The 14,327-nt window shown below is 47.0% G+C and overlaps 1 protein-coding gene across 1 annotated transcript; it reads left to right on the top strand.

Moving 5' to 3' along the window:
• Positions 1 to 3,052: 3,052 nt before the first annotated feature.
• Positions 3,053 to 14,092, top strand: GUCA1B (guanylate cyclase activator 1B). The gene is made up of 4 exons (XM_007972575.3): positions 3,053 to 3,286; positions 9,552 to 9,701; positions 12,513 to 12,630; positions 13,695 to 14,092. Exons 1-4 carry the CDS (start codon positions 3,080 to 3,082, stop codon positions 13,820 to 13,822), a joined length of 603 nt encoding a protein of 200 aa, XP_007970766.1. The 5' UTR covers positions 3,053 to 3,079; the 3' UTR covers positions 13,823 to 14,092.
• Positions 14,093 to 14,327: the final 235 nt, after the last annotated feature.

Raw genomic sequence — 14,327 nt, 5'->3', positions numbered from 1 at the left:
GTAGGTCTGAGGTGGGGCCTAAGACTTTGCATTTCTAACAAGCTCCCAGGTGCTGCACTGGTGGCTCAGGGACCACAAGTGAATGGAAGTCCTAGGTAAGGTGGAAGAAAAGCTCTTTGGAACTAAAGAGACCAAGGACCAGGCCAAACACGGTGACTCACGCATGTGGGACCATGCCAGGTTGCCAGCAATTAGAGAGTAAGAGGGCAGTGCGACCCCCACACATACTCTCATTGGGGCTGGGCACAGTGGCTCATGCCTGTAATCCCAGCACTTTGGGAGACCAAGGCAAGCAGATCATCTGAGGTCAGGAGTTCGAGACCAGCCTTGTCAACATGGTGAAACCCTGTCTCTACTAAAAATACAAAAATTGGCCAGGCGTGGTGGGGGGTACCTGTAATCCCAGTTACTAGGAAGGCTGAGGCAGGAAAATCGCTTGAACCCAGGAGGCGGAGGTTGCAGTGAGCTGAGATCGTGCCATTGTACTCTGGCCTGGGCGAAAAGAGCAAAAACTCTGTCTCAAAAAAAAAGGAGATCAAGAACCTTTGAGGCCAGTGTGTGGGATGGGCTGTTTATCCACTTGGATGTCAAAGTCACTGAAATGACTGACATGATGCTTTGAGACAAGCAGGGAAGTCAACAGTGAATTACAGCAAGGAGGGAAGTAAATAGTGGCAAGGAGTCAGATGTGGCTTCAAAGGGACTGGCCTTTTCTAGGGAGAAAAAAATAAAAGGCCATTTGGAGGCAAGAGTGAGAAGAGAGGAGGACACTAGCCCTGTTATCTAGACCTTGAGGTGTGTGGGGGAGAAAAACCCACCACCACTTGAAAGGATGACAGAAGTTATCACATTTCTTCTTCAGGAATAGTAAGAAAGTTAAAAGAGCTTTCAGAGCTCAGTGACGTCTGGAGGCAGAGAACAGTGAGAGAGGAGGTCAGGCCTGGAGATGTGCAAAACAATTCAGGCTGAACACCCAGTGAGGGACGGGAAGGTTAAGGACAGATTCACTGGAAATGCTGCCTCTGAAGTCTTCTAGAAAAATGAATGTCGCCGGGCACGGTGGCTCAAGCCTGTAATCCCAGCACTTTGGGAGGCCGAGATGGGTGGATCACGAGGTCAAGAGATCGAGACCATCCTGGCTAACACGGTGAAACCCCATCTCTACTAAAAATACAAAAAAAATTAGCCGGGCATGGTGGCAGGCGCCTGTAGGCCCAGCTACTCGGGAGGCTGAGGCAGGAGAATGGCGTGAACCCAGGAGGCAGAGCTTGCAGTGAGCCGAGATAGTGCCGCTGCACTCCAGCCTGGACGACAGAGCAAGACTCCGCCTCAAAAAAAAAAAAAAAGAAAAGAAAAAGAAAAATGAATGTCGCTGGGCGCAGTGGCTCACGCCTATAATCCCAGCACTTTGGGAGACCAAGGTGGGTGGATCACTTGAGGTCAGGAGTTTGAGACCAGCCTGGCCAACATGGTGAAACCCTGTCTCTACTAAAAATACAAAAATTAGCTGGGTGTTGGGTGCAGCAAACCGACATGGCACATGTATACCTATGTAAGAAACCTGCATGTTATGCACATGTACCCTAGAACTTAAAGTATAATAAAAAAAGAAAAAAAAAAAAACCTGGGTGTTGTGGTGGGCACCTGTAATCCCAGCTGCTCCGGAGGCTGAGGCATGAGAATCACTTGAACCTGGAGGTGGAGCTTGCAGTGAGCCAAGATCGCGCCACTGCACTCCAGCCTGGGCGACAGAGTGAGACCCTGTCTCAAAAAATAAATTTTTTTTTAAAAAAAAAGCAAAAAAAAAGAAAAATGTGTGTCCCAGGTCTTTTGATTTCTTGGCGGTGTCATTTTTATGTTACATTAAAATAAGCATGAATATGTAATTGTTCAAAAGCAAATTTACATGACCTTTAATGTAAAAGTAAGAGCCTTCAAAGATATTTTAGACCATGCTCCCAGATCCTTCTCATATGTTAGTATTTTGGAGGAAATGTGAAAAAAGCACTACCCCTAGGTCTTGGGTGAAGGGTTGGAGGGAGGTAGTTGTATTTTTAATCAGAAAGTGAAAAGCTCCCAAGATCAAAGGTGTGATCTGGAAAGGAGCTTCAGATCCTGTGTCAGGGATTGAGTTAGCCTGGAAACAGAGTTGCTCACCTAGAGCCCTTCCCATCATAGATTCTGCCTCTTTTCACTAGACCATCTGAGGAGCGAGTCCCAGATCACCAGCGGATTCTGTTTTACGGATTAGGATTTGATCTCACTTCCTCTCTGGGCTTGGGTCTCCTGTCTCCAAGATGGGCCTCCCTGGAGCAATGTGGGGCCCAGCTAAAGAGACAGGGAGTGAGTGAGATGGGAGGATCCCAGCCTGGCACCCCGACTGTTTCTTCACTCTGCGTCCCTCTGCTTACCTCTCAATTTCTTCCCCTTCTACTTCTTCAGAGTCTGCCTGGGCCAGCTTGGTTGCTTTGTTGACAAGGCTAAGGGAAGGGGTGAGACTGGAGGAGCTTAGACTGGAGGTCAGAACTTCCAGGGGAATCTCCTTTTTTTTTTTTTTTTTTTTTTTTTTTGAGATGGAGTCTTACTCTGTCCCCCAGGCTGGAGTGCAGTGGCGCAATCTCGGCTCACTGCAACCTCCGCCTCCTGGGTTCGAACGATTCTCCTGCCTCAGCCTCCTGAGTAGCTGGGATTACAGGTGCCTGCCACTACGCCCAGCTAATTTTTTAGTATTTTTAGTAGAGACAGGGTTTCACCATGTTGGCCAGGCTGGTCTCAAACTCCTGATATCGGGATCCACCCACCTCAGCCTCCCAAAGTGCTGGGATTACAGGCATGAGCCATCGCGCCCGGCTGCCCTGGGAATCTTCTAATAGTCTTAGGACGGCTTAGCTGGCCTGGGCCCACCTCCCTTGCCACCTGCCCCCTGCACTGACGATCATGTTCAGTCACCCAGGAGATGATGGAGAGGCTGATCAGGCCTCCTGGAAAGGGAGGAAGAGGGCCCTAGCTGGAGAGATCCGTCAGCAGAAGCCAGGGAGGAGACACAGACCCTTGCTCCCTGACACTCCTCAGGGCCAGCATGGGGCAGGAGTTTAGCTGGGAGGAGGCAGAGGCAGCTGGCGAGATAGATGTGGCAGAGCTCCAGGAGTGGTACAAGAAGTTCGTGATGGAGTGCCCCAGTGGCACACTCTTTATGCATGAGTTTAAACGCTTCTTCAAGGTCACAGACGATGAGGAGGCCTCCCAGTACGTAGAGGGCATGTTCCGAGCCTTCGACAAGAATGGGGTAAGGCACCCTGAAGGGAAGGAACGGTGGCCAGTCCACCTGGTGCCTTCCTCCACGAGTGTCCTCAGGGAGAGCTCCCAGTTCCCCACTCCTGTTCTTTCTCTACTCTTCTTTCCATTCCATCTCTCATTACCTTTTCTGTGTCACTCCCCAAACCCTTCTGTCTCCTCTTTTGTCCCTTTCCATCTTATCTGTCTCTCCTTCCCTCCCTCTGTCTCTCAACTGTCGGCTGATGCTCCCTGTGTCCTCTTCTTGAGAGCTGAAGGGGGACTGGCAGACAGTCCAGGTCCTCTCTTTGTGTATTTTTGGCCAAGACTCTGCAGCCAATGACTGGGTTTTCACATCTGCCAGAGACCCTGTCACTCTAAACACTAGGAGCAAAAGAGATGTTCCAAATGGGACGAGGTATCTTAGCATGGGCTATGAGTTCCCTCTTGTTGGGGTTCTTTGAACTGAGACTGGTCAGATTCTCCCTGTCAAGAATGCTGGAGGAGGCTCCTGCATGGATTGGGAGACTGGGAGGATGACTGCAAAAGCCCCTTTCAGCTCTTAAAGTCCAGGAAGGTTTCATGAAATCATTCAGACTAGAGTTTCTCTAAGCCCCAATGTCACTAGCAGCTAAGAAGATAACACATCTTGTAAATGCACCTGGGGATTGAATTTTAAATTTCAATTCAGTTAAAAAAACCCCTTGATTATTTAAGGTTATCCAGTTCAGTGCCCTGGCAATCCTGCAAACCCCTGGATTTGCCTCAAATACCTATTTAATCTGGAGAAAGCATCAGTACTCCACTTCTCAGTGCGTGGAGAATTTAGCTGTCTAAGCTGAATCACTGGGAATGCCACTTCAGGTCTCATCCTGTCGCTGGTACCAGTCAGTGCACATCCCCACAGTGCCTGTCCCGGGACAGGAGGGTGAGGTCAGCATCTTCAATTCAACAGAACCTCCTCAGAGATGAACCCCATCGACCACCCCACAGGGCACAGAGCCAGTTTCGGGCTTCTTAGCACTCCCCCTCTCCTCGGTCTCCTCTGAGTCAGCAGCAACCCTGGGTGGGAGGGGCAGACTTTTGTTATTCCAGATTAAATGATGAGAAAGCTGGGCAAAAGGAAATGAATCGATTTGCCCAAGGTCTTAAGTGCTCCTGCTTAGAAGGCAAGTTTTTTTAAAGAGAGAAGATGAGTTTTTAAAATAATTGATGATTTTTTTAAATGTCTTAAGAAAAGTAAACAAATATATCAGGTCATAAATAATAAGACTCATTTAAGTTCATCAATCTTCCCCAGATTCATCTAAAAATCAATACAATCATGATTCAAGATCGAAAAGGGCGATTAAGAACCTAGGCATATTGTTGTACTCCTTATGCCTCATCTCTTCTTATAAATCGGCATATGTTCATCAATGTTTTTCCTTTTTGGATAACTTCTTAATTTTGCTATGATTCTAAATTTACAGAAAAGTTATAAGAATGATACAAGTGGCCGGGCGCGGTGGCTCAAGCCTGTAATCCCAGCACTTTGGGAGGCCGAGACGGGCGGATCACGAGGTCAGGAGATCGAGACCATCCTGGCGAACACGGTGAAACCCCGTCTCTACTAAAAAATACAAAAAACTAGCCGGGCGAGGCGGCGGGCGCCTGTAGTCCCAGCTACTCGGGAGGCTGAGGCAGGAGAATGGCGGGAACCCGGGAGGCGGAGCTTGCAGTGAGCTGCGATCCGGCCACTGCACTCCAGCCTGGGCGACAGAGCGAGAGTCCGTCTCAAAAAAAAAAAAAAAAAAAAAAAAAAAAAAAAGAATGATACAAGTAACTCCCATATGCAATTTATCCAAATTTCCCCAGTTATTTACATTTTATCTCATTTACTTTATCATTCTGCCTCTCTCTGTATACATACATATATATAATGTATCCTATAAGTATATGTACATATACATGATACATAATTTATACATATACAGAATATATACATATACTTTTTTTAAGAGAAAATTATAGATATCATGCCTATTTATCCCTAAGTATTTCAGTGTGTATTTTCTTTTTCTTTTTGGTTTTTGAGACAGGGTCTCACTCTGTCACCCAGGCTGTAGTACAGTGGCATGATCTCAGCTTTTTGCAGCCTCTAATTTCCGAGGCTCAAGGGATCCTCCCACCTCAACCTCTCAAGTAGCTGGGATTACAGGTATGCACCACCATGCCTGCTAATTTTTGTATTATTTACTTATCTATTTTGGTAGAGACAGAGTCTTGCCATGTTGCCCAGGCTGAAGTGCAGTGGCACGATCTCAGCTCACTGCAATCTCCACCTCCCGGGTTCAAGTGATTCTCATGCCTCATCCTCCCGAGTAGCTAGAATTATAGGTGCGCATCCCCATGCCTGGCTAATTTTTGTATTTTTAGTAGAAATGGGATTTCACCATGTTAAACAGGCTGGTGTCGAACTCCTGACCTGAAGTGATCCGCCTACCTCGGCCTCCCAGAGTGCTGGGATTATAGGCATGAGCCACTGCACCTGGTGAGGTTTCTTTCTTTTTTCCTTTTTCTTTTCTTTTTTTTTTTTTTTTTTTTTTTGAGATGGAGTGCAGTGGTGTGATCTCGGCTCACTGCAACCTCCACCTCCCAGGTTCAAGCGATTCTCCTGCCTCAGCCTCCCCAGTAGCTGGAACTACAGGCGAGTGCCACCACGCCCAGCTAATTTTTGTATTTTTAGTAGAGACGGGGTTTCACCATGTTAGCCAGGATGGTCTCCATCTCTTGACTTCATGATCCGCCAGCCTCAGTCTCCCAAAGTGTTGGGATTACAGGCATGAGCCACTGCACCCGGCCTTCCTTTTTCTTTGTTTGTTTGTTGTTGTTATTGTTGTTTTTTGGTGTGATCACACATTGCATTTCCTTGTTGTATCCTCCTTAGTCTTCTTTAACTTGGAACCTTTAATCTCAGCTTTTCTTTTTTATTTGGCTGTGACATTTTTGAAGACTGCGCACCTCCATGCCTGGCTGAATTATGTGGTAGGACACCCCACAATTGGTGTTTGCCTGAATTGGCAGAATTGCCACTGATGTGATGTTGTGTCCTCGGTGCATCATATCATCAGGTATAAGATGTCAGTTTGTCCCGTCACTGGCACAGTTAACTTTGATCACTTGGTTAAGGTGGTATCTGCCATGTTTCAACACTGTAAAGTTACTATTTTTTTTCTTTGTAATTAATAAGCATCTCGTAGGGATATACGTTAAGACTAAGTAAATATCCTATTGTTCAGTCAAATTTTCTACTGGCTTTGGCATCTGTTGATAATTTTCTAACCCCACCACCCTTCTCTATTTACTAGTTGGCGTTCCACTGTAAGGAAGAGCCTCCCTAGAACATGTTTTTAAGTTCCTCTCTCAGGGACTGAGTCTTCTTTCCCACTTAGTCTTTTTCTCCAAACCTACACCTGACTCCATTCCCCTTTATATCGAGGAGTGTCATTTCTGAACAATCGGTCTGAGATTTCTAAAGCAAATCAAATCAAAAGAGTTTATGGATCTAGTTCACATGTGAAAATCTGAGGTGATGGAAACTGGTTTGGTGGAGACAAAGGGGTAGGAACACCTCATCTCTGCCACTCTCCCTTGCAACTCTGGTGGTTGCCCTATGACCGCCTAGAATGGAAGAAAGGGGAGGGTCAAGATCAAATGTCATTTGGGATTCTTGTATAACATGCACTGAGGTCAGGGCTGGTGCACAAATGTGGCCAATTCAAGGAGAAACAGGGCAGATAATCCCACAGAGCCGGTGACACGCCCATCCTATTCCTGAGTAGACAGAGCCATTTCCATCACTCTCAGGCCTCTGTGGGTAATTGGAGCTGACAAGGTCCCATGCACAGCAGATGAGATTAGTCCCAGCTGGAAGTTTCCCAGAAATGGTCCTGGGGTTTCTAGTAACCTCTCAGATGAGATCACTTGTCTAGAGATCATTCTGGAATATGTCTCATATAAGGCCAGAAGTCATGGAAACTGAATCATGCTGAGAGGATGTTGTAGGAACAGAAGTTTTGGGACAAAGAATGAGGAAGACTGGAGATCTAGAGTGTGGGGATTTGTGGTGGTTTCAGGTTTTTTGTTTTTGTTTTTCTTCTCTTGGCATCCCCAAGCACTAAGCTCATTTGCTGGACAGAAATAGATCTTAAGTGGAGACTGCAAGTTTTTCCGACTTGATGAACTGGAGGAGATGTGTGCCTGGAAAAGCTCTGCCACTTGCTGGCTGGGTGGCCTGGGAACCTCTGGGTCCCAGACTCCTCATCCATAAAATGGGGATAATAAATCATCCTCATTAAATAAGAAACGCAAGTTTGCTTTGTGGTAAGCTTAATATATAACAACTACTCAAGAAAATAGCCTTTTAAAGAACTGACAACCACTGCCAAGTGTCTACCCTAAAAAAAAAAAAAAATACCAGAGATGTAAGAAAAGGTATACATGCGAAAAAAATGTTCATTGTGTAATGGAAAATATTAGAAATATGTTCAACAAAGGGAATGTTCAGTACCGCCTCCCCACCAAAAAAAAAAAAATGGAAGTTGACATTTTAAATAATTTTTAAAGACATGAGAAAATGTTACATGAAAATGAAGGAAACAAAATTATAAATATAATCTGACCTCAATTAGGTAAGTATATGACGGGGAGCACGAGACCATATATTTCTAGGAATTATATAAAAGATATGAATAGAACACTTCAGGTACTAAGGTAAGCTCATTTTGTTTTCTTCTTAGCTTTTCCTTAGGCTTCTTGCTGTTTCCCTCATTTTCTGCCATTTCTCCTGTTGCTCAAACCTTGTTCACCCAGGCACCCCTTGATCTGGGGCTGGGGCTCCTGAGTGTCCTGACCCGGTGGGACAGAAGTGCTCTGCTCTGGGCCATCGGTATCATTTCCGATAACAAAGTCATGTGAATGACAGGCACTCCTGGGGGATCTGATGGCTCAGATTTTTTTGTTTGGAGAGTGGAGGTCCCAACCCTGGAATAAGTGAGCACCTGTAAGCGAGACACTGGCACAGCTAACCCACTGCAGCCACCACCAGCAGCAGCAGCAGCAGGCTGTCACCCCAAACACATTTGGAGAAGAAAGCAAGAATATATCCTCTTTCTTGTTTACGGCTTTAGAAATCGTTATTGCTGCCGCATTTCTGTTACAAGAAGTTTCTGTTGTTTCTTGGTGAGAGTCACCTTAGAAGTAGACTGTGCCTCTCTCCCTTCCTCTGCCCAGTTAGCATCTGAGCTCTGTGCTCCCCCACCCTTCCTGGATGGGCTGGAGTCACAGGCCTGTTGTTCGGTGTAATGTACACCGGAACTTAGAAGTGGGTAGGGCTGGAGACACTGCCTGTCTGCCTCTCTCTGACTTGGGGTGAATGAGAATGCAGAGGAAAATTTCAACATAGGCTCTGCTTTCTAATCTCCTTCAAAACTGTCTTAGTCCCAAATTCAGATCAAGTCCATCATTGACTAATTGATCCATGAATATCTATTGGCTTCCAACTCTGGCCGTAAGTGGCACTGTGCTAGGCACGGAGGAGAAACCCAAGCAATGTCAACCCCTCTCTTTTCCCCAGGAGCATATAACGTGGTTAGAGAACGAGACATATTTAGGAAACAGTTAAGTGACAATGCCAGAGAAAGTCCCAAGCTGTGTAGAATAAGCAGTAGATGCTGAGGATGTTAGAATGGGGAGGGAGAGAGCACTATGGCTGAATAGATCAGAGAACGAAGGCTTCCTGGAGGAGGAGACCGTTGAGCTCAGCCTTGAAGGATGGGTAGGCTTGGGTGATCATAGAAAATGAGAAGAGAGAATGTTCTCTAGGCTGAGTGTGGTGGCTCATGCCTGTAATCCAAACATTTTGGGAGGCCAAGAAGGGAGGATCACTTGAGCCCAAGAGTTTGAGGCCAGCCTGGGTAATGTAGTGAGACCCTGTTTCTAAAAATAAATAGACGGATGAATGATTGATAGAGAGATAGATAGATAGATAGATAGATAGATAGACAGATAATGTGATACAGATGATATAGATAGATAGATAGATAGATAGATAGATAGATAGATAGATAGATAGATAATAGAATGTTCTCTACCCCAAGGGTGGAGAAAGGCTTGAGCAAAGATGCAGAGGTCACATGGATTAAAATGAGGAGGAGAAGCCCTGTGTTTGCAGGGATGAATGGCATATGCTCTGGGGAGGTGGGCTGTGCCCTCAGCAGCATCCACATCTAATGCAGGACAACACCATTGACTTCCTGGAGTACGTGGCAGCCCTGAATCTCGTGCTGAGAGGCACCCTGGAGCACAAGCTGAAGTGGACCTTCAAGATTTATGATAAGGACGGCAATGGCTGCATCGACCGCCTGGAGCTACTCAACATTGTGGAGGTTAGTGTCTCTGCCCATGGACCAGCAGCCTGGGCACTTGAGCACTGCTGGAGCTCTGAGGGTTGGCTGCAAGTGGCCAGCGGGGACTGAAGAAGAGGCCTTGAAATCATTCTGAGTGTGTTTCCTGTGTTCTCGTTCTAAGTGTGTACTTTCTAGTGGAATTAAGCTAGGAAATCAATCACAAAAAGATTATTAGAAAATCCCCATCTGTTTGGAAATTAGGCAGTAGACTTCCACATACTCCGTGGATCAAAGAAATACTTTCCCTTTCTCTCCCTCTCTCTCTCTCTCTCTCTCTCTCTCTCTCTCACACACACACACACACACACACGTCTTAAATTGAAAAATAATGCAAGCATGATATACTACAACTTGTGGAATGCAGCTAAAGCTGAACCTGCAGAAAAATTTATAGATTTAAAATGTACATATTAGAAAATAAGACTTAAAATGCATACATTAGGAAATAGAGACTGGATGCAGTGGCTCATTCCTGTAATCTCAGTACTTTGGGAGGCTGAGGTGGGAGGATTGCTTGAGCCCGGGAGTTCAAGACCAACCTGGAAAACAAAGTGAGACCCCATCTCTACAAAAAGTTTAAAAATTATCCAGGCTTGGAGGTACATGCCTGTAGTCCTAGCTACTTAGGAGACTGAGCTGGGAGGATTGCTTGAGCCAGGAGTTGGAGGCTGCAGTAAGCTATGATCATGCCACTGCGTTCCAGCTGGGGCAACAAAGTAAGACCCTGTCTCAAAAAAAAAAAACGAAAAGAAAATATATATTAGGAAACAATTAGAAAATGCATTCTATATTAGAAAATAAGACTTTATATATTAGAAAATCAATGATCTAAGAGGCCATCTCAGGAAATTAGAAAAAAGGAAGAGTAAATTAAAGCCAGGTGCAGGGACTCACACATGTAATTCCAGCACTTTAGGAGGCTGAAGTGAGTGGATCACTTGAGCCCAGGAGTTCAAGATCAGCCTGGGCAACATAGTAAGACCCCATCTCTACAAAAAACACACAAAAAAATTAACTGGGCATGGTGGTATGCACCTGGTCCCAGCTACTCCAAAGGCTGAGGTGGGAGGATTGCCTGAGCCTGGGAGGTCGAGGCTACAATGAGCTGTGATTGTGCCACTGCACTCCAGCCTGAGCAACAGAGTGAAAACCTGTCTAAAAAAAAAAAAGGTAAAATAAACCCTTGTCCGGGAGCAGTGGTGGCTCACACCTGTAATACCAGTACCTTGGGAGGCCGAGGCGGGAAGATCACAAGGTCATGAGATCGAGACCACTCTGGCTAACATGGTGAAACCCAGTCTCTACTAAAAGTACAAAAAACTATCCGGGCGTGGTGGCAGGTGCCTGTAGTTCCAGCTACTGCAAAGGCTGAGGCAGGAGAATCGCTTGAACCTGGGAGGTGGAGCTTGCAGTGAGCCGAGATGGTGCCACTGCACTCCAGCCTGGGCAACAGAGTGAGACTCCATCTCAAAATAAATAAATCAATAAATAAAATTAAATCCAAAGATAGCAGAAGAAAGAAAATAAACAGCAGAAATCAATAAAATAGAAAACACAAATGCATGAGAAAAAGTCAAGATCAGAAGTTATTTCTTTTAAAAGACTAACCATCACTCTCTATTAGCAAGAATGATTAAGGAAGAAAAGAAGTGCCTGGTGTATTCCAGACTCTGGCGTGTTCCCTGCGTTAGCCAGACTATCGTTAGCCCTATTTCACAGAGCAAGAAGTTGCTTCATAGAGATTCTGTAATCTGCCCAAATTAGTCTACCTAGAAAGTGCTAGAGCTGGATTTAACCCCTCAGTCTCCCAAGACACGTTGATGAGCCCTACTTTGTGCTGGGCACTGGGCTGGGCAGTGAGGCCATAGAGGTGCATAAGACACAGCTTCTGTCCTCAGGGAGCACCAGCCTGGGAGCTAAGGAAAAGCGTCATATGTGTCCATCTCTTCCGCATTTACATAGTGCTTGCTTTCTTTCTTTCTTTTTTTTTTTTTTTTGAGACAGAGTCTCGTTTTGTTGCCCAGGCTGGAGTTCAGTGGCACAATCTCAGCTCACTGCAACCTCTACCTCCTGGGTTCAAGCAATTCTCCTGCCTCAGCCTCCTGAGTAGCTGGGATTACAGGCGCCCACCACTGTGCCCGGCTAGTTTTTGTATTTTTAGTAGAGACAGGATTTCACCGTGTTGGCCAGGCTGGTCTTGAACTCCTGACCTCAAATGATGGCCTGCCTTGGCCTCTCAAAGTGCTGGGATTACAGGCGTGAGCCACAGCGCCTGGCCTACATGATGCTTTCACAAACATAGTTTCATCAGGAGAGGAAACAGGGAAAAGGAGAAACCTGGGTTTTTCCCTCCCGTCCATGAGGAGAGAACATGTGTATCCCCATCTTTCTGTTTTACACATGTACAGACACACACATATATAGATACACTGAATTTTCTTCTCTGCACCTCTATTTCTTCCTGTGTAGAATGCGATTTAGACTCATGGTGACTTAAACCTCCCTCATTAGAGGTTTTGGATTTGGGCTTTGCGGCTCACAGTGGAAATGCAAATGGTGTTGGGGTCAGGTGGGGTGTGAGGCCGGGAACTCAGCTGGAATTAGGCCAGTGGGATTCTGAGAGCACCGCCTTAGGACAGGTCAGTTTTGATTTGGATCCAGATTACGTGATCCTAAGACGCACAGCCTGGGAAGCCAGCACTGGGGAAGTGGTGCTGAAGGATATGGGTCACGGGGGTGAGGGTGAGCTTGCAGGGTCTCCCATCAATGCAACTGAGTTTTCTTTGGCAGGGAATTTACCAGCTGAAGAAAGCCTGCCGGCGAGAGCTACAAACTGAGCAAGGCCAACTGCTCACGCCCGAGGAGGTGGTAGATAGGATCTTCCTCCTGGTGGATGAGAATGGAGATGGTAAGAGGGGCAGAGATGTGTAGGGGGTGCTGCCCACTCTGCATCACCGCCACTTTCTGGCCTTAAATCCTTGGGCAAGACCCTCCACTTTCCAACCCTGGTGTCCTCATCTATGAGAAGGCTGTGGAGAAGATGACATGAACTAACAAAGGGACTCATGAGCACGTGTTTGTAGGAGCGACTAAAAGTCCTATAGGAGTTGCCGATGGAGGCCAAGTATGCAGAATAGAAAGAATTGGAACTTTGGAGTCAGGCAGGGAGTGATATATTGAGTTTCTCGTCCTGGTCTCAATTTCCTCATCTGGAAAATGGGGATAATAATAGTGGTTGAGAGGAATGAATGGGATAATGTGTTTAAGAGCAGGCATAGGGTAGGCCTCCATTCAGGTTGCTTGGGCTCTCCTCCCTGTAGCCCAGTGCCCAGCCCCAAGGCTGTGTGGGGTGAGAGCTGGCTTGGAATACACACACGAGCCCTCCAGATCTCTCAGCTCCACCCAGCATTTCCGTGGGACTGCGTGCAAAAATTCAATTCATCTGCAAAGAAAGCCCCCTCCACCTTTTTTTTTTTTTTTTTTTTTTTTTTTTTTTTGAGATGAAGTCTCACTCTGTCGCCCAGGCTGGAGTGCAGTGGCGCGATCTCGGCTTACTGCAAGCTCCGCCTCCCAGGTTCACGCCATTCTCCTGCCTCAGCCTCCCCAGTAGCTGGGACGACAGGTGCCCACCACCACGCTCAGCTAATTTTTTGTATTTTTAGTAGAGACGGGGTTTCACTGTGTTAGCCAGGATGGTCTCTATCTCCTGACTTCATGATCCAACCGTCTCGGCCTCCCAGAGTGCTGGGATTACAGGCGTGAGCCACCGCACCCAGCCTAGAAAGCCCCTTAAAGGTGGCAGGAGACTCCTGGAGATTCAGACACCTGACAAGCCTCAAGCTTAGGGCCTGAGACTGCAGGATAGTTGGCATAAGAGGTGTAGGCGCATCCTGGGAGTGAGGTCTCCCCTCCTGCCCCCAGACTCAGGTCTCCCCTTCTTCTGCATGACCGCCTCTCCTCCCCCTTGCTCAGGCCAGCTGTCTCTGAACGAGTTTGTTGAAGGTGCCCGTCGGGACAAATGGGTGATGAAGATGCTGCAGATGGACATGAATCCCAGCAGCTGGCTCACTCAGCAGAGACGGAAAAGCGCCATGTTCTGAGGATCTGGGGCCCCTGCATGACTCCAGGCTCACCCAGGTTTCCAGGGTAGTGGAAGGGTCCCTGGCTTAGCCTGCTCATGCCCACTCGTCCCCTGGTGTGGACTTCCTGGCACCCCCTGTGCAGGGCTGAGTGGAGATGGGGAAGGGCTGCTGGGTCTGAAGTGGCCAACAGGGCATAGTCCATGTTGGAGGATTCCCTGGGATGGTGAAGGGAACTGGGTTACTTTTCCCGTTCAGCTATTCCCGGGAGAACTATGCCTTGGCTTGGTGGTTGTGGGACTCCCACGGTTTCTAGGTGTTCTCAGTTGGAAGCAGGAGCCAACTGAGGGGTGAGGGTCCCACAGACCAAATCAGAAATGAGAACATAAAGACTGGTAGGAGGCAGGGGTGGTAGGGTGTTGAGACTGAAGAAAAGGCAGGAGTGTTGGGAAGCAGGGGGCGGCAATAACTCTCTAACTTCCAGGATGCTGAGGGGCATTAATGGGGAGGACCCTGGCCTCCTTCT

Source organism: Chlorocebus sabaeus, chromosome 17, assembly GCF_047675955.1.
Source record: "Chlorocebus sabaeus isolate Y175 chromosome 17, mChlSab1.0.hap1, whole genome shotgun sequence".
NCBI classification, from domain to species: domain Eukaryota; kingdom Metazoa; phylum Chordata; class Mammalia; order Primates; family Cercopithecidae; genus Chlorocebus; species Chlorocebus sabaeus.
The sequence above is the reverse complement of the archived record's forward strand: the minus strand, read 5'-3'. Positions and strand labels throughout refer to the sequence as shown.

What these genes read in the sequence shown, in the direction of transcription:
- GUCA1B (XM_007972575.3), top strand. Translation starts at nt 3,080, where the DNA reads ATGGGGCAGGAGTTTAGCTGGGAGGAGGCAGAGGCAGCTGGCGAGATA. An exon ending in GAGCCTTCGACAAGAATGGG is followed by an intron (nt 3,287 to 9,551) that starts GTAAGGCACCCT and finishes CATCTAATGCAG; the next exon opens with GACAACACCATTGACTTCCT. An exon ending in AGCTACTCAACATTGTGGAG is followed by an intron (nt 9,702 to 12,512) that starts GTTAGTGTCTCT and finishes TTTCTTTGGCAG; the next exon opens with GGAATTTACCAGCTGAAGAA.